Genomic DNA, 19,745 nt, shown 5'->3' with positions numbered 1-19,745 from the left:
GATCATGTGCATAGCGCTCAGGTCACAAATCAGGTAAGTTAAGCAACGTTGGGCGCGGGGAGTCCTTGGATGGGTGCCGTGTTCGACAGCTTAACTCCTGAGAGTTTGTAGGACTTCAGTCCTGCCCCACAACGAAGCACACGCGATACATGTGGTCTCACATTTGGCAAGTGAGTTTGTTGAAAATTGCCTCTGTTCCCCCAGCTGAAAATGGCTACCCGGTGCTACAAGTCATGTGACTAGAACCATCTACCGCCTTCTAGGGTATTGTTATTACCCTTGGCACTACATTCAGATTTATTTGGAACCTGTCATACTTTGGTGTGTTACTCAGATATTCTCATGAGCTAGTGTTCGGATTACTTCCATTCCGATTAACTTTACTACGCTGTTTTGAATATGTATATGACTGTGTATACTGTATATCTTGTATGAATGCACCCTCGGGTTACGTATTAGAGTGTGTCAACCACATGTTAATTAACCTTTGTATGGCATTGTGCACCTTTATAATATGTATGTATGTATGCATGCATGGATGTATGTATGTATGTATGTATGTATGTATGTATGTGTGTGTGTACCTGTATGTATGTATGTATGTGTGATGTGGATGTGGTGTATGTATGTGTATGTATGTATGTGTGTGTATGGTGAGGAAGTGAGTTAGTGAATGCGTGAGGATGAGTGAGCGAGTTTTAAAACATTTAAAGTCATTGTGAATCGGCAATGTTTCAGGGATATCGTGACTATGTGTGTGTGTGTACAGGTTAGCAAAACAATATGAAAATCTGTCAACAAAAGACAGAAAATAACTAGAATATCACCGCTTTAGATTCCAAACTAGCAAGTAACCACAAAATGATAATTATGTTCATCTAATGTTTTTCGCATAAAAACAGCTGTATTATTGACAGTAAACATACGCTAATTATTGATTGTAAATATTTCAATTGTTCACTGATTATGTATAAAATGACCCTGTGGCTGTCTAATATCGATTACTTACTCAGGACTCCCCATTACTCTCGTGTGAATGATTAGAGTGAGTGAGTTTAGTTTTACGCCGCTTTTAGGAATATTCCAGCAACATCACGCTCTGTGCACATTGACAATGTTATCTCAACTGGAAATGCGCTATACAAATGTTCCACTAACATGAGTGAATGAGTGAGTGAGGTTTAACATCGCTTTTAGCAATATTCCAGCAATATCAGGCGGGGTACACCAGAAATTGGCTTCACACATTGTACCCATGTGGGGAATCGAACCCGGGTCTTCGGCGTGACGAGCCAACGCGTCAACCACTAGGCTACCCCACCGCCCCTTTAATAATGAGATTTTAGATATGTGAAAATTGGAAACTAAACGAAAACTACTTGTTCAATTTGTTTAATATACATTTCGATACCATATATACAATTCATTCCATTGCAAGATGCATTTTGTGATATGACAATACATTTTGAGTCCTCATGGCTGTCATTGGCTGATATCTAAATATCAAATTAATGTTATCTCTAAAATTAAGTTGACATCAATAATCATCATAATGAAATCGAATTTGTGACAGTCCGACACTGCATACTCTACAATTTCATATTGATTTGCATGAAGATAGTTTTATATTTGCTACATGTGCAATAACTGTGTAATAAAGAACAAAGGAAGTTGTTATTCATAAAACGTGTCATGTATTCATTCTAAACAGTCACTAACATTGAAACATCATTTTAATTAAAGTGACGATTGCTAACCAAGCAATGCAAACTTGCATCAAACATATACTATCTATTGTTACCTGTAAATTAGTTAATATTACGTAATGACCTTTGTTTAGGCTGTCAGACTATGTAATCTCACGCAAGTACCATTGTGTCGCGGTCACGTGACACCAGCTGTAATTAATAACTGATTTGACACCGAGAGAGCAGTCGCAAACACAAACAATAAATAATCTGATCTAATTGACGCTGCTATCACCGTGACAACTCAAAATACTCATTTCGGCTTGTCCAGTCGATTTCTTTTGTAAATTTTACCTAATCTATTTCAACCAACCAAAATTATAGTTAAAGGGCTCATTGTCCATTTTGGCCAATGAAGAGAATTCCGACGTTGACCAGTGGTGTCTAGAGTAGTTTTTAGACTATAAAAAAGCTGTCCGCGAATTCCTATTACCAAACTGGACCTCTCAATAAACGCAGAACGTATCTCCTTGGCTGATCACGGAATTCCCCATTCTACGTTAAGGTAAGGTCACTTACAAACTCTCTGAAGGATGTAAACTAATATCATGATTGAAATGTAATATCTGGAAGTGGGAAATATGTTCATAGTGTACGTGTATAACATCGCAGGCTTTATTGAATATGTATGGAAAAATATGACATTATTGTCATGGTGCATATATTGCACTCAGGTACGGACACATCATAATTTTATATTGAACATCGTTAATATGCTGGAAGAGCAATAACTTTTTCAATGGCAAATATTATATTTATGATATTAATATGGCGTACTTTGATGCATAACTGAGATATGAAAATAATGTTTGTATGAATGGTCCCTGAATGATTGTTATCCAGTGTTTTGTCGAACGAAGAAATTATATATTTGATATAATGTAATATGTATACCAGCTGTAGTATTTGTAATGCTAACATGAAGAGTGAGTGAGTGAGTTGGGTTCAACGCCGAGTTTAGCAATATTCCAGCAATAAGCCCAGAAATGGGCTTCACACATTGTACCCATGTGGGGAATCGAACCCGGTCCTTCGGCGTGACGAGCGAACGCTTTAACCACTAGGCTACCCCACCTCCCCGCTAACATGAAGAATATATGAGCGAGTGAATATTGCCTATCGCCGCATCAGCAATGTTGCAGCTATTTGCGGCGAGAAGAATAATATATGATTATTGATTTATTATTTATGTGTAACACAATGGACCTGACAATGATTACTGAAACATCGCCATGACTGATCACTGGCCCCATTTGAATTGGATTCCGTAACAAGCCAGATGATCATGACAACAACCAGAATTGGAATAATATTGTGAAGCATTTAAACCTTCCTCGTCAGGAAAATCGTATGTTGTAGAATGGAAATAGATGGCTTGGTTGTTGCTTAACGCCGCAGTCTGCAATATTCCAGCTATAACCATGCTTGTGAGAGGCGACTAACGGGATCGGGTGGTCAGACTCGCTGACTTTGATGACACATGTCATCGGTTCCCAATTGCGTAGATCGATGCTAATGCTGTTGATCACTAGATTGTCTGATCCAGACTCGATTGTTTACAGACCACCGCCATATAGCTGGAATATTGCTGAGTGCGGCGTAAAACATTACTCGGTCACTCGAAATAAGTCACAGATACCAATGTATGAGTTACCTCCCCTTCTGTGCTACATGTCGTGACCTCGATCGTTCAGCTGTCTCCGATAAAAGACGGTATGTAAAATTAATACAAGTATAACCCGATCTTTCGCTACAGGGAAGCTTTAAAACTGCTTATATCCACACGCACTTGCTGATTATCCTACATATGTGACTCTCCAGCGACTGATCGGAATGACCTCGACGAAAACAACGTCTGCTCGTCGTCTCGCTCAACTGCTGAGAGCTTTGAGATCTGGCAATGGGAAAGGGGATCTAACCATAAATAGCCCGTTTATCGGGCGACACTTCAGCACAAAAGAATCGTCAGATCAGAACAGTTCTGTTGCCGGCCCAATTGAAAGGTAAGAAAAAATATATAGTCTGTTAAGGTTCGCACAGCAACAGGTTTGAAATCTGTGTTGCCGTGACATAAGGTCAAAGGTCAGAGGTCTATCGTTGAAATATGAAATAAGGTACATCTTTGTACACACTTAATCTTCCAGCTTTGTATCTTTTGAGATTCGATTTGTTAATGAGTCATTCGTAATACTACCGAATTTGTCATCTGAAAGACATCTGATATGCAACACCTGATAAAACTAAAATCAAATTGCTCCCCACTGAAGAGGTCGTCACGAGGTCACATTGTATAAAGCAAATTTTCTTGTATGTACACAAAACTATCTAACGTCCTACAACGGTTTTTCTGTCGAGGGCCCAATATAAGGACTGGCAATGTTGCTGAACGGAGTTGTGTCCCTTGGTCGTGTCAGGATTCGCCCGAATTCACCATGGTCTATTGAAACATACCCAAGCTCGTAGGTTAAGGGCCATGCAAATGCCTTGTGTGTAGCTACCTGTCGTGAGCATTCTCTCTCATCAAGAGGGGACACTATTCAATAACTGAATTATTACCGAAAGCAGAATTAAACCGTTCTGTATGTATCTCAATGGACGTATTTTTTAACTCATTATGATCGGTGTGACTTGTTATAGACGCTACATGGCCCACCTGAAGAATCTGTACCGCCTGACAGTTGCCGAGACGGAGAAGGACTCGGTGATCCACACGCCAGGGTTGTCATTTGAATCCATAGACAGAGATGGTAATGGTATTTTCTTCTATATAAGTGTGAACAGGTTTGAATTCATGTTAGTCAAAGACCATTTGTATGGCGAATTTCCAGTGCACGGAGCATTTTCATCTCGGAAAATGGATCAGTGTGGCCTCGATGTTCCGTGGGAGTACACGTCCGTGAGGCGCCATAAGATTAACATTTACATTATCGTATTGTTATATTGTAAATCAGAAGCATGTTTTGAACAAAATATAATTAGTGTCATGAAAACAAGCTTGAAACATCCAGGATAGAACAGCGGAAACGTCGCCTCAACATTTTAAGCTCCTCATGGGACCGTGAGGTAGCCAAGTGGTTAAAGCGTCTGCTCGTTACGCTGAAGACCCGGGTTCGATTTCTCCACATGGTTACAATGTGTGAAGCCCATCTCTGGTCCCCCCCGCCGTGATATTGCTGGAATATTGCTAAAAGCGGCGTGATACTACACTCGACGATGAAATGTTTGATAGGCATTTTGAAGTTGTCTTCCTTCCCAATGCTTGGTGCATTAACTAATTTCCATCCAACAATGATGTTTACCAAAACATGCTGTACATCCGATCGCCTAATTTCTATTATTGTACATCTCAATCACCTAATCTCTATCACTGTATATCCGTTACTGGCTTCCATCTGTGGTCATTCACTCTATGTAAACATGTTGTACAAACAGTATGTATTTAGCTTAATCCCCTCACCTATCTGTTGTAATAACAACTCTGTGGCTTCCCGTACATACTATATATACCTCTGTAACTATTCATTGTCATTCACCTGATGAAGGGGCAAGTATTAGCCCAGAAACGTCGTGTGTAAATAATAAAGAAGTTGCACATCCATATCAAGTGTGTATTACTCGACGATCAAACTCCTCAGAACTTCCAATCTCTTCCCCTACTCTCCTACCCTTCCGAAAAATAACCAAAGTCAGACTCCCGCGACTCATGGCTTCCACAATTTAAGCTTCCTAAAACTCAAGAACGCCAGACTCATGTATATGCAATACACGTAACAGATGTCGACAATTAACGCATGGGTGACCTTACGTTATATGCTTACTTATTGCTTATCAGGTTGCACACAAAATATACAGTTTCAATCATTCTGCTGTCACCTTGACCATATGCTAATGTTAAAACTGAAACTTTGTTTTGCAGGAAACCCTCCAATGTCGAGTCTTATGAGATTTGTTACAACAGCACGAATATTTGCCACCCACCTTCCTCTTGATGAGACTGGAAGGACGATGTTTGACTACGCACAACTCACCTCGGACAGACTGACATTTGTGGCTTCGTCAGAGGTCATATCCGAAAAGGTAGTGTACGATACGTCTGTACCCAAGAGCCCATTAGATGTTTTATATCAACTCGGGTATGTGGGCAAGTCTTCCCTTAGTACTGTAGCGTCCATCGTTGTTCCCTCGACCGGAGAGACCATCCTCAGAAACATCAATCATCTTGTTATAGTGGATAAAACAAGCAGACGACCAAAACCTCATCCGGATTGGTGGCGGGAGAAACATGGCGGATCCGCCATCTTGAAGAATCCATTGATCGTTCCAAGAGTGCAAAGACCAACTGACGCTGTTCAACACAGTGTCAAAGTATCTTGGATTCACACGGACGAATACAATCACACCAATTACACCACTTACGTCGACTACTGCATCAACGCTTTGCATTATGCCATAGAGAAAGGTTGCATGGGAGCCGTTACGAAGGATGTGGTCAAACGTGGCATCAAGTCCATGAGGAACACTTACATCGGGGAGAGTTTAGAGAATGATGAGCTGACTGTTTGGGTGTGGGCGTCGGACCAGGATGACAGAACTGTCCATTTCGATGTTCAGAAATTGGGCCAGTCTATATTCCAAAGCACGTTTGTTTATCATGATGAATAATAATGTTTTAGGGTTGGTGATAATCACATTTGATATTAGGCATAAACACAAGCGCGTGGTTTAAACAAAAGGATAATAACTGATTGGAATCTTGATGACTGAAACTGGAGATATCAAAAGCCTGTCGTATAAACAAAAGGCAGAAGAAGACTCTAAGCTCAAAGAAGTTTACCGCAATGTTGATATCGAGGCTGGTTTGCAAACAGCAATCTGATTGGTCCGTGAGACCCAGTAGCGTAGCAAATCAAATGGTTGCTAAGGATGAATAATTTCTTACCGCGACGACCACGGGGTCCATTGGTTGCTGACGATTTACCGAAATGCGAAAGGATGATCACAACTGAGAAAGGGATAAGTAAATCAACAAAATTAACAACAATATTTCGTCAATATAAACAAGTAGACATTGCGTAGCATACTATACAACAGAATATAAACTGCAGATAGCGAGTTCAAGTTTGGCCTCCAACATTCCATTTAGAATACATCTGCCGAAATATCAACACAGTGAAGTCTTCTGAATGGTCATTAGGTTAGCTATTACAATATCTACAATTGTTTAGTTACGACATCTTAAACTAGTTCATGAAGATATATCTTTAGTTCCTCGAGGAGCTTGAATCGTCTTCAAACAAACACCCATTGTCAGACGTACAGTTGAAACGTCTGTTTTAAAATATGAAATAATAGTGGGATATTTTAACCTCACAAAATAAATTCATTGTCAGTTCGACAGATGAAGAAAGGTGGTCAAGGAATCGGACTCACAAACACTAATGAATGAACTATGAGTGTTGCATTGTCACATTTTACGATGACATAGATAAACAAATATGAGATATCATGGACTCATAGCTGAGATCTGAAACTCCAAATGCTGACATGGAATGTTTTATATGAATACTGATCTAATTTTAATGTCGAATTTTTAGAACAATGAATGAAGTAATATCTGATGGTTACGCTTAACAACCTAAGGTCCCCATGTCTGGTTGTGTTCCTTGGAATGTTCTGATGGAAAGTCAATAAAACATTTAAGGATATTCGTATGTTCGTTTATTGTGAAAAATAGCATTATCAGTTTTTAAGAAAAGATATGTTTGATCGCTTCTGCAGGACGGTTTGATATAAACTCTGTGTGAATTCCACTGTGTGAAAAGAAATACTACATTATATGGGTAAGTTATAGCGCAGTTGAATATGTATCATGTACAAAATTCCCGAAAGCGCATACATGTATATTTATTGAGAATTTTAGGCAGTTAGGGACCGTTCATAATTAATGGCCTAGGGGTGGGGTGATGATTTTAAGGTGTGTGTGTGTGTGTGTGTGTGTGTGTGTGTGTGTGTGTGTGTGTGTGTGTGTGTGTGTGTGTGTGTGTGTGTGTGTGTGTGTGTGTGTGTGTGTGTGTGGTGAGGGTCACACATTTTGTACACACGTACCAGGGGGGTCAGCAATTGTGTACATAAAAGTATGTTTAACATTATGCTTAGAAATTATGGGAAGGTGTGTGTGTGTGTGTAATTGATTATGTATATGACATTGGGGGGTGGGTTTCACTTATTTTGTACATACAGTTTAGGGGGGGTCTTTCACATTCTCCATAAAATCACCATCCCCCCTCCATCCCCCCTTTTTTTTTAAAAAAAAATAAAAAAAATATATATATTTTTTTTATTAACGGTCCCACTTTTCCCAGAGAATAACTGCCTTACAGTGTCGGCTGGCATTAATGTCCGATAACCCCCGTTTCCTGGGCATTGGGTATGGGTTCAAACATACGACATAGTACGGGGGTAGACAATAAATTAAAAACATGAAGTATGTAACGAAGGATAATGTAAACATTGTAGAGTTACCTCCCTTACTGAGCCATGTTGGGTCTACATCGTTCATCGTCACTTTCAACACACAGTATCATTGTTTAGGTACTGTCAGTTTAGCCTTTCTTTCACAACTGGGATGCGGTTGGTTTTAATGTACTTATATTCACACGCATTTGATGATCATTTCTCTGCGATTCTCGTCTGTTACCTACCGGAATGTTTTCGACTCAAACATGGTCTGTTCGCCGGGTCGGTCAACTGCTGAGGACTTTGAGATGTGGTTATGGGAAAATAGATATATATTGCCCATGTGTGGGTCGACACTTCAGCAAAGAAGAATTATCAGAACAGAAAAGTGTCGCTCAAGGACCAATTACAAAGTAAGTAAATTAATTAAAGATCCACACAGGCAAATCTGTTTTGCTGTGATATCGAAACGGGTCAAAGGTTGGAATCAGCCTAAATCAGAGTTACCTCCCTTGAGCTGTTTTTGTCAGTTTTGCCGTTGCCTTGGTATCTTTTCGATGCATTTTATTGTGTACGTTAAACCTATTGATCCGGACTTGATCCAGTTATGTGCGTTTCCGAATATTCTTCGAGTGTGCTTGGCAATCAAACAACCTTGACATTGTTAATCTTAATTTGACGCACTGCTACTAGCAGGAATGGTTCACACCAAACAAAACCCATAGAATCAAACTGCTCCGGCGTGAGTGGTTCGTCAAGATGCTATGGCTTTAAAAAGCTAATTGACGTTATTTGTAAATCCCAAATATATCTTATATCCTCATATGACCTCTTTTTCCCATTGATGCAAGGATCGGCAATTTTGCTGTGCTGATTGCGTTTCTTGACCGTGTCAGTATCCGCTTGCTTATACTCACACATTTGCCATGGTTATTTCAGAACCATGTACAAGCTTGCACCTTTCACTGTTTATCTGGATACAGTTTTTGATTTATTATAACTGATGTGACTTGTATCGTGTTGTAGACGCTCCATGGCTCACCTGAAGAATATGTACCGCCTGACAGTTTCCGAAACAGAGAAAGACTCCGTGATCCACACACCAGGGTTATCGTATGAATCCATAGACAGAGATGGTAATTAATGGTGTTATTTTTATGTACCATTTTAAATTTATTGTGGTAAAGGTAATTATCGTCCAACATGCTCAATGTGCACAGATCCGGGTTAGAATTGATCTTCAATAACCCATGCTTGTGGTAAGAGATATCTGGAATATTGCTGAGTGCGGCGTAAAGCTAAACTCACTCACTCACGCACCAGGCAACTAACGGTGGTCAGGCTCGCTGACTGGGTTGACACATGTCATCGTTTCCCAATTGTGTAGATCGATGTTAATGCTGTTCACCACTGCATTGTCTGGTCCAGACTCGATTATTTACAGTCCGCCGCCATAATTATAGCTGGAATATTGCTAAGTGGGGCGTAAAATTAAACTCACTTACTCAACTGAGTGTAAAACTATGTCAAAACAACCTTCCGTTTGTATAACCGAAATGTACATCAACATATTGACACATTTCACTGTCCGAATTTACCCTCACCCTGATCACGTGCACATCCTGAACAAGGCTTGCACGAAATTCACAAAATATTTGACTAATCATTTTCCATATATAATATATTCAACTGGGTTCCCTCATTATATAAAAATGGAATATCACCAACTTATATATTCACATATAAATATTCCTTCATAAATATCATTACATGTGTGTATTAGTGTTTCATCTAATGCTTTGACTGAAGTAATAAGAGAACATGAAACATATGCTAACATTGCGTTGAATTATTGAATTCTTGATTGAGACATATATGCTGTTATTATTTGTTTTAGATTACTTTGCAAATTAAAATATAATTCCAAACTTCGATTTTCAGCTGTATCTAAATGCTTTCATTGAAACGGAAATATATTTTGCAGGAAACCCTCCAATGTCGAGTCTTATGAGATTTGTTACATCAGCAAGAATATTTGCCACCCACGTTGCTCGATGAAACTGGAAGGACGATATTTGACTACGCACAGCTGACCTCAGACAGACTGACTTTTGTGGCTTCGTCAGAGGTCATATCAGAAAAGGCAGTGTACGATACGTCTGTACCCAAGAGCCCATTAGATGTTTTATATCAACTCGGGTATGTGGGCAAGTCTTCCCTTAGTACTGTAGCGTCCATCGTTGTTCCCTCGACCGGACAGGCCATCCTTAGAAACATCAATCATCTTGTTGGAATGGATAAAACAAGCAGACGACCGAAACCACTTCCGGATTGGTGGCGGGAGAAACATGGCGGATCCGCCATCTTGAAGAATCCATTGATCGTTCCAAGATTGCAAAGACCAACTGACGCCCCTCAGTACACTGCCAAGGTAGCTTGGATGCATACTGACAATTACAATCATACCAATTACACCACTTACGTCGACTACTGCATCAACGCTTTGCATTATGCCATAGAGAAAGGTTGCATGGGAGCCGTTAACAAGGATGTGGTCAAACGTGGCATCAAGTCCATGAGGAACACTTACATCGGGGAGAGTTTAGAGAATGATGAGCTGACTGTTTGGGTGTGGGCGTCGGACCAGGATGACAGAACTGTTCATTTCGATGTTCAGAAATTGGGCCAGTCTATATTCCAAAGCACGTTTGTTTATCATGATGAATAATGATGTTTTAAGGATGTATATGACATAAGTGATGGTTTGAAATGATAAGGATAGATCTACACAACAGGAAAAAAGAAAATTATTTTCCACGGATCAATTATGAAACAAATGTAATTTTCGATATATTTCTTTAGATGAATTCTGAAGAGGTATTAATAAAAACAAACACTTTCGGTATAGCTTGTACGGCATCTGAACGAAAGGTGAAAGTCACAACGTTTGTGGATCAATCCGCACCGAACCTCAGTCCATAGATATTGACAGCAGCGGTAACATGGACTGGATGAGTGAGTGAGTGAGTTTCTACGCAATATCCCAGAAATATCACGGCGGGGACACCAGAAATGGGCTTCACATATTGTACCCATGTGGGGAATCAAACCGGGGTCTTCGGAGTGACGAGCAAACACTTTAACCACTGAGGCTACCCCACCGCCCCTCGACTAGATGAACACTAGCAAGCCAGCTGTCGTGGGGCGGTGGGGTAGCCTAGTGTTTAAAGCGTTCTGGCGTCACGCCGAAGACCCGGGTTCGAATCCCCACATGGGTACAATTTATGAAGCCCATTTCTGGTGTCCCCCGCCGTGATGTTGCTGGAATATTGCTTAAAGCGGCGTAAAACCAAATTCAGTCAGTCAGTCAGTCTGGTGTCCCCCGCCGTGGTTTTGCTGGAATATTGCTAAAAGCGGCGTAAAACAATATGTATTCGTTGACCTTCATCACCTGATAAACAGCGGGCCCCTTAGTCAAGATAAACACACCGAAATGTATTATTTAGATATTTCTTTTTTTCTTTCTTAATTGTTTCAGCTTTTAAATACAGTGTCACGTTAATGTGTGTGCACTGTGAAAACATCAGAAATGTGTGGAGCAATATTGTTTCCCCGGTATGTATAGTTAACCAAATAAATTCTTAAATATACACCCACAATGGAACTAGTGTATGCATTATTATGAAAATAGATATGTATCGTACTGCTGTCGTCCAGATAACAAGACTGATGGTGAAAAGTGGATTGTGTCTTCCTTTTTTACTGAAAAACATGTTCATGACGTTCCCTGACACCCCCACGAGAAATTCACACCGATGAAACTGTTGGAACAGAAGATGTCAATAACACGTGTGACCTCTATGACGTCTGTGACGGCACCAGAACGTCACCGTGTGCACAGGACAAACTGTCAGAACACTCTGACCGGAAGTAAAAATACTACGGTCAAAAGTGAGTCTCGATTATGTATAGAGCCTCTAGAAAACAATCAGTTTACATTGATCGTTGGCACAAAATGCTCCCAAGACTATTTGCGTGTTTTCTATTATCTGCAGACGCAAATCTTGAATTCAACCTCTCAGAGTGAGAGAGTGAGTTTAGTTTTACGCCACACTCAGCAATATTCGAGCTATATGGCTCAACCGCTTAGACATAAACATGCATGATTATGGTTTACCTCACAAGATATATCATCGCCAGTTCAACAGGTGTTGAAAGGTGGTCTCAGAATTAACGTCACAACACTGAAGAGGGATCGAACTACGAGTGTTGCAGGAAATGCTCCGCTAACGAATGTGAGTGAGTGAGTGAGTTTGGTTTTACGCTGATTTTAGCAATATTCCAGCAATATCGGCGGGGGAGGCCAGAAATGGGCTTCACACATTGTACCCATGTGGGAATCGAACTCTTCGGCGTGACGAGCGAAAGCTTTTACCACTAGGCTACCCCACCGCCTCCTAACGACTGTGTCACTGAACCATTTGAATATACACCTGGTGCAGGACTGACATTGACAAAGGTGGAAGCATAAACCGAAGCACTGATGATTGGAATCACATCTGTGACAGTGGAACGGTATTGATTGCATGGAACTCTGGGTAGAAGAAAGGTCGGGGAACGTTTATCTGAGTAGGTGCTTGGAGTAACATTATTAAAGGACCAACCGTTCAGCCTTCCTTTCAGTACCAAGGAGGCTATACTTCGTGCTGTTAGTAATCACAGACATTCCTTGATCATTTACTCAGTTCCTGACTGAGATGTGTTCAACTGAAGCATCGTCTGCTCGCCGGCTCGCTCAACTGGGACGGATTTTGAAATGCAGTTGTGGGAAGCAAGATTTAGATCTACATTGCCCATGTACAGCGCGGGAATTCAGCACGGGAAAATCATCAGACCAGGATCGCCCCAAGTCCGGGCCACTTTCAGAGTAAGTTAGTTTAACTAAAAGTTGACACAGCCACATCCAATTCTGTGTCGTATTCAGAGTTACCTCCCTCTGAATGATGTGAATAACTTTATTATATCCTTGTCAATGCATTTATTTGCATTTAAGCCAGAATTGATTCTATAGTGCGGTTTTCATGAAAAATGCATTGCGTTTTTTGTCTTTCAATCTTGGCAGGAATAGTTTATAGCTAAACCCTACCCAACGTCATAGTTCAACATCCCATGAGCAAATACTCAAACTGACTACCAGGCTATGTATTTAATGGTCTGCTTGGAATAGTTTGGTTTGTGAATTTGTAAATCCATCTTGCTATTTGATCTGATGTCCACATATCGCAAATTTAGTTCACGTTTTCTCCCTTGGTGGTGTCAGGATCCGCTTTTTGCCGATATTCCCCATGGTTACGATCCTTGGTTTGTCACAATCCTACTCGCAGACTATATTTGTAACGGGGTGTGGATTCATAGGCTTTCCTCACATGAAGATCACGCAATGCAAAAACTGAAAAATTGCTGACAGCGGCACCAAACTAAACGCACCTAAACGCTCACTATTTATCTGGATTCAGTTTTTGAACAATAATAATCAGTTTTAATTGAATCATGTTCTAGCCGCTACATTGCTCATCTGAATAACCTATACCGCCTGACAGCTGACGAGACGGGGAGGAACTCGGCCATCCACACGCCAGGGTTGTCGTATGAAGCCATTGACAGAGATGGTAATTATATTTTTAATATATATGTAAATATTGCAAAACATGTTAGTACAACCACAAATATGGTTGCTTGGTTATGGTTTCGTTTCATGGGGATCCAGGGCGGTGGGGTAGATTAGTGGTTAAAACGTTAACTCGTCACGCAGAAGACCCGAGTTCGATTCCTCACATGGGTGCAATGTGTGAAGCCCATTTCTGGTGTCCCCCGCCGTGATATTTCTGATATATTGCTAAAGGCGGCGTAAAACTCAACTCACTCACTCATGGGGTAGCTTGCTTCATTGGCAAAAGTAAGCTGATACGATACAGACATGGGTCACCTGAACCACGAACTAAGAGATGACTCGTTGTGAATAGTGGTGACTCATACAGCTCGTATGCTTAAGGCTCTGTGTTAATAAAGGCTGTGGGTTCGCCTCGTGGTTAAAGTGTTCGCTCGTCACGCCGAATACCCGCGTTCGATTTCCACATGGGTACAATTTGTGAAGCCCAATTTAGGTGTCCACTGCCGTGATATTACTGGAATGTTGCTTAAAGCGATGTAAAACAAAATTCACTCACTCACAGTTTTTAGAGGAAGTCTCACTTAAAACTCACTTATTCACTCACTCACTGTGCTAACACTATGTTACATACGGCAACGACAGCTCATCCCCACACTTTCACTCATCCTTCCACGTCTCCAACACCCTCACAACTCATACTTCAAACAACCTCAGCCTCCCACAACTCAAATATCCCAATGACTCCATGCTCCCCACAACATACATACATACATACATACATACATACATACATACATACATACATACATACATACATACATACATGCCCCATTTTACAGTTTATATATACTAGCCACATAAAGAAACTGTGCATTGTCAAAATATTATCCCAGTTGATAAGTACGATAACAATGTCAAAGGTACATATAAACTTTAATGGAGGGATCATGAGACCATAACAAGTCGGGAGAATTTCAATTGAAAAGTCAATCACAATGACGTCACGAGTCCACAAGAGGGACAGGGGTCAAACGACCATGTCACAAGCTCAATAACGGGTATGTGCACCATCGGCATTGAGAACAGCAGTGCATCGACGACGCATATAGCCTATCAAACGTGCAAGGAAGGCTTTTGGGATGTCACGCAAGATTCTCTCAAGTTCTGTTGCAAGGTCACGGACGTTATCTGGCGGATGAGGAAGGCGACGTAGACGTCGATCCATCTCGTCCCAAACATGCTCTATCGGGGAGAGATCCGGTGTATTTGCAGGCCAAGGCAGTAAGTCAACGTTGTGGTGTTGCAAGAAATCCATAGCAACCCTTGCCGTATGAGGGCGGGCATTGTCCTGTTGGAATGTTAACCCAGGGCCATGACGTTGCAGAAAAGGAATTGCCACAGGTCGAAGAATCTGATCCCTGTAGCCCACACCAGTTAAGTTGCCCTGAACAATCACCAAAGGAGTTCTTTGGCGTGCTGTTATTCCACCCCAAATCATCACGGAACCACCACCAAAGCGATTCCTCTCCAAGACACAGGCCTGTGCATAACGTTCTCCCACGCGTCTAAAGGCACGTTGACGTCCATCACTATGGGAAATGTTCAACCTGGACTCATCTGTAAAAAACACATTTCTCCACCAAAACAAGAGTCTGCGGACATGATTTCGGCACCACATTCGGCGAGCTTGTCGATGACGTTGTGTCAGGATAGGCCGTATGGCGGGACGTCGTGGTCTGATCCCGTGATGAAGAAAACGTTGTCGAACTGTGTTGGGGTGGATACGGCGAAGTCCTGGGATGGTTCGGGCAGTGATCACTGCAGTCTGAAACCTGTGGCGAAGATGGGTCACCCTTATCCATCTGTCCTGTCTTGGCGTTGTTACACGTGGACGTCCTGAACGTGGCCGATCGATGACGTCATTTGTGTTCTGGTAGCGTCTCACCAGTGCAGAAATGGTGTCCGGTGACAGTGGAAATGTGCAGCCACTTGTCGTTGAGACATTCCCCCACGGACCACCCCAATGGCCTCATGACGTTTAATTTTTTGAACGATCGCAAGGGCAGGGGTTGAGCTTTCCAAAGTGACAGTATTGTGTGGCATTCATTTGCTCTGTTTCTCTTTCCCGGAATGCACGTGCAACAAAGTATTGCACGTCTCAAGGACGAACCCACTGACGTCACGGAACGTGGCACGTGCATGCATGTTGGATACATGTCACTCATTTCTGAGTTTAAATCCTTATGTGTCTACACAGGTTTGATAAATTTAGATTTTAAATTTTTGTATGCACAGTTTCTTTATGTGCCTAGTATAGTATTATATGGGTGGTGCGTTTCTATTGTTGTTCAGTATATATAATGTATTTGTAATGTCACGTGAGTACAGATTGAAGTAATTATCTTGCAATGAATGTATGTTTTAAGAATGCTGCAACTGCATGTATAACAAGAGGATTTTGAGAGTTTAATAAATTTACCATTAACATATTGTTTTTATGAACATACTAGGTTTTGTTAGACTCAGTATAGCAGTGTAACGAATAATACTGAGCCTTTGTTTACTTAGACTGAACAGCATAACAATTTAAAAAGTGTTTTGATTCTGTCTTGTCACAAACATTGTGCAAGTGTTTCCAAAACACCACTGATATTGTACCCAATTACAACATTGCTAGCAAAATATTTATAGTTTTAATGGGAATAGTCCCCAAACACCAGGTGTGTACTTTGTTATATACGTCAGTATATATCATACATGAGTAAAGTTTGTATTGTAAGTTGATTCATGTTACATCGTTGTTGGTTTATGATGTATTGAAGCGTTAAATTTGCTTTGCAGGAAACCCCACAATGGCCAGTGTTTTGAAATTTGTTTCAACAGCAAGAACATTTGCCACAAACCGCCGTCTTGATGACACTGGAAGGACGATGTTTGACTTCGACCAACTCTTCTCAGACACAATGTCATTTGTGGCTTCGACAGAGGTCATATCAGAAAAGGCAGTGTACGATACATCTGTACCCAAGAGCCCATTAGATGTTTTATATCAACTCGGGTATGTGGGCAAGTCTTCCCTTAGTACTGTAGCGTCCATCGTTGTTCCCTCGACCGGACAGACCATCCTCAGAAACATCAATCAATTTGTTGTGGTGGATAAAATGAGCAGACGACCCACACCACTTCCGGATTGGTGGCGGGAGAAATATGGTGGAATCGCCATCTTGAAAGACCCACTGATCGTTCCAAGATTGCAAAGACCACCTGATGCTGTGCAGTACCGTGTCAACGTGGTTTGGTTTGACACTGATAATTACAAGCATACTAACTACACTTGTTATGTCGACTACTGCGTCAACGCTTTGCATTATGCCCTAGAGAAAGGTTGTATGGGAGCCGTTACCAAGGATGTGGTGAAACGTGGCATCAAGTCCATGAGGAACACTTACATGGGGAGAGTTTAGAGAACGATGAGCTGACTGTTTGGGTGTGGGCATCGGACCAGGATGACAGAACTGTCCATTTCGACATTCAGAAATTGGACCAGTCTATATTCCAAAGCACGTTTGTTTATCATGATGAATAATGATGTTTCATGGTGATTTAACGATCGTATTTTTCATGTTTGATGGTTTGAATTGATACACAAAAAATATACACAACAGGAAACCGGAAATAATTTGCAAAAAAGCACGTGTGTTTATCATGATGATTGAACGGTATGTTGGGGTTTCAAAGTTTAGAACCTATTTATAATGAGTGATAATTTGATGCATCATTTCGATGATACCCAGACGTGCGCAAAATAAATATTGTCGTGGATATTCACAGATTATTTGTTACTTTTAATTGGTGGTTGTTCAACTCCGCAATCGGCAATATACCAGCTTTTAGGCGGTAGTTGTTTTATAATAATGGGCTCTGTTTGATAACCAGTGATTGATATTATCGTCAGTGCCAGAACATAACCTTGACTGCCCCCTGAGACAGATTCCATTGGCTAGCAAGTAAATAATTTCAATTTCAGTTGACGGGTAAAAACCCATTGATGACACCGGGTGTTTACGAAAGGGCCAATGTGTCCTGCCCTACCTGGAGCTAATCCTGCTCTGACAAGTCGCTTAAAAAGTATGTGTCTTTTGCCAGTACCAGTGTATGAAATAAGGCCCGTCCGACCGCCCGAGATGGGCTAGATTTCTGACGGACGATCTAAATTTACAGCTAGCCAGCCCGATGGTCTGGTAGAAATTTTAGTTGACACGTTCCATACATCTGAGTAAATGCAACATATCTTGAAATCTATTCTTCCAATTGAGCGTTACATTTACACTTGACAATTACTGTTTGAACATTGAACTATCGCATCGCAAGCTCAAAGCACTGACTAAGTATTGAATTATTTTCTTGTCTGGTTTAATCCATTTTGGGCTGGTAACATTTTGAAGTTACCAGCCCTGATGTCATCCTGGGTTTTTGGTTAATTTCGTACACTTCCATGTTATAGGGGAATGTAATCAAGCCAGACAATCAGGTGATGGAGATTACCCAACCCTACTGGGAAAAGGACATGGTCTGTGCTCGTCTTGACCTATGAACGAGCGGTGGGGTGACCTAGTGGTTAAGGCGTTCGCTTGTCACGCCGAAGACCCGGGTTCGATTCCCTAATCAGATCAACTAGGCCTGGTTCTCGAGTAAACTGATGAACCATGGACGTTTCTGACGAAGAGTCCGAACACAGAGACCTTGAAATGTCCCGTTCGTTCTCATTTCTCTCACGAGAGACGTCTTCTGTATTGGCTATGTGGCGTGTGCAGAGTCGTCGATCGTTCTGTGTTTTGTATTTGCAAACATTAGCCTTTGTGGTGGTAGTTGAAGGTATTCCTGATCTGGGATTATGTCTGAGACACCATCTTGAACTCATATATAGTATGACCAGAAATTATTGAAATTTTAGGAATATGTTTAATTGGATTTCTAGTATAAACAACCTTGACCAGCTATCAAGTGCTTGGTTTCATTCAAGAGACAACTCCGTTAATCCTTTTTCATTAGTTTGTGAAGAGTTATCCCCCTTTGTTTACTTGCTAGCAGACGACATTTTCAGTGATCCTCAGTATGGATGATTTAGAGAAGAGGAAGTTGATTTTAGAGTATTATAACAAGGACATCAGATCAGCTAAAAGTGATTTCAAGTAGAACAGGCATCCTTTGTCCACTGTTTATCGTGTTTTGAAAAATATTGCAAATGGATATGGCATTGAGCACCAGGGAGGCGCAGGTAGGCCCAGAAAATTGACTGTCGGTGACAGGAGGCGGCTTAGTATTCTTGTTTCTAAAACAACAGAAGGAGTTTAGAAAACTTAAGGCTGGATATGATTGATAGAGGAACTGTGGCTGTCTGTAAGGAGACAATTAGAACTGAGCTGCATGCAATGGGTTGGCAGAAAAGTCGAGGAATTCCATCACCGATCATGAAACCTGAACAAAAGGAGCGAAAGGTTGAACTGGTGCTTACAGCATAGAAATTTTAACTGGGACAATGTGATTTTCTCAGATGAAAGTTCTGTGTGGCTGTTTCCTAATACACTGAAATTCTGGACCAAACAAACTGAAAAACCTTTGTATCAGCGCCCAAAGTACAGTCCGAAATTTAACGTGTGGGGTGGCATATCTGTGTTAGGGGCAACGCCCTCTGTGTGTATTGAAGGGAATATGAACAGTGAGCGGTACACAGATATTCTCGAGGGACATTTACTTCCATCTGCTCACGTGTTCTATGGAAATGTTTGGATTTTCCAGCAGGACAACGACCCAAAACATCGTTCAAAGCATTCACAGGCCTGGTTTCGGACCCAAAATATGACATTATT

At 41.2% G+C, this 19,745-nt stretch overlaps 3 protein-coding genes across 3 annotated transcripts; all 3 read left to right on the top strand.

The window, feature by feature from the left end:
* The first annotated feature begins 3,303 nt into the window (after window positions 1-3,303).
* LOC124272487 lies at window positions 3,304-7,453 on the top strand. The gene is made up of 3 exons (XM_046707676.1): window positions 3,304-3,751; window positions 4,386-4,495; window positions 5,665-7,453. The coding sequence occupies exons 1-3, from the start codon at window positions 3,582-3,584 to the stop codon at window positions 6,408-6,410; spliced, it is 1,026 nt and encodes a 341-aa protein (XP_046563632.1). The 5' UTR covers window positions 3,304-3,581; the 3' UTR covers window positions 6,411-7,453.
* A 774-nt stretch (window positions 7,454-8,227) lies between these two features.
* On the top strand, window positions 8,228-11,854 carry LOC124272415. Its single transcript, XM_046707583.1, has 3 exons — window positions 8,228-8,232; window positions 9,231-9,340; window positions 10,217-11,854. The coding sequence occupies exons 1-3, from the start codon at window positions 8,228-8,230 to the stop codon at window positions 10,930-10,932; spliced, it is 831 nt and encodes a 276-aa protein (XP_046563539.1). The 3' UTR covers window positions 10,933-11,854.
* Window positions 11,855-12,588: 734 nt separating this feature from the next.
* On the top strand, window positions 12,589-17,707 carry LOC124272431. Its single transcript, XM_046707599.1, has 3 exons — window positions 12,589-13,131; window positions 13,764-13,873; window positions 16,717-17,707. The coding sequence occupies exons 1-3, from the start codon at window positions 12,962-12,964 to the stop codon at window positions 17,337-17,339; spliced, it is 903 nt and encodes a 300-aa protein (XP_046563555.1). The 5' UTR covers window positions 12,589-12,961; the 3' UTR covers window positions 17,340-17,707.
* The last annotated feature ends 2,038 nt before the right edge of the window (window positions 17,708-19,745 follow it).

Source organism: Haliotis rubra, unplaced genomic scaffold (assembly GCF_003918875.1).
Source record: "Haliotis rubra isolate DU_JTF1 unplaced genomic scaffold, ASM391887v1 Scf17, whole genome shotgun sequence".
In the NCBI taxonomy this organism is placed as follows: Eukaryota; Metazoa; Mollusca; class Gastropoda; order Lepetellida; family Haliotidae; genus Haliotis; species Haliotis rubra.
This window is presented reverse-complemented; position numbering and strand designations above follow the sequence as displayed.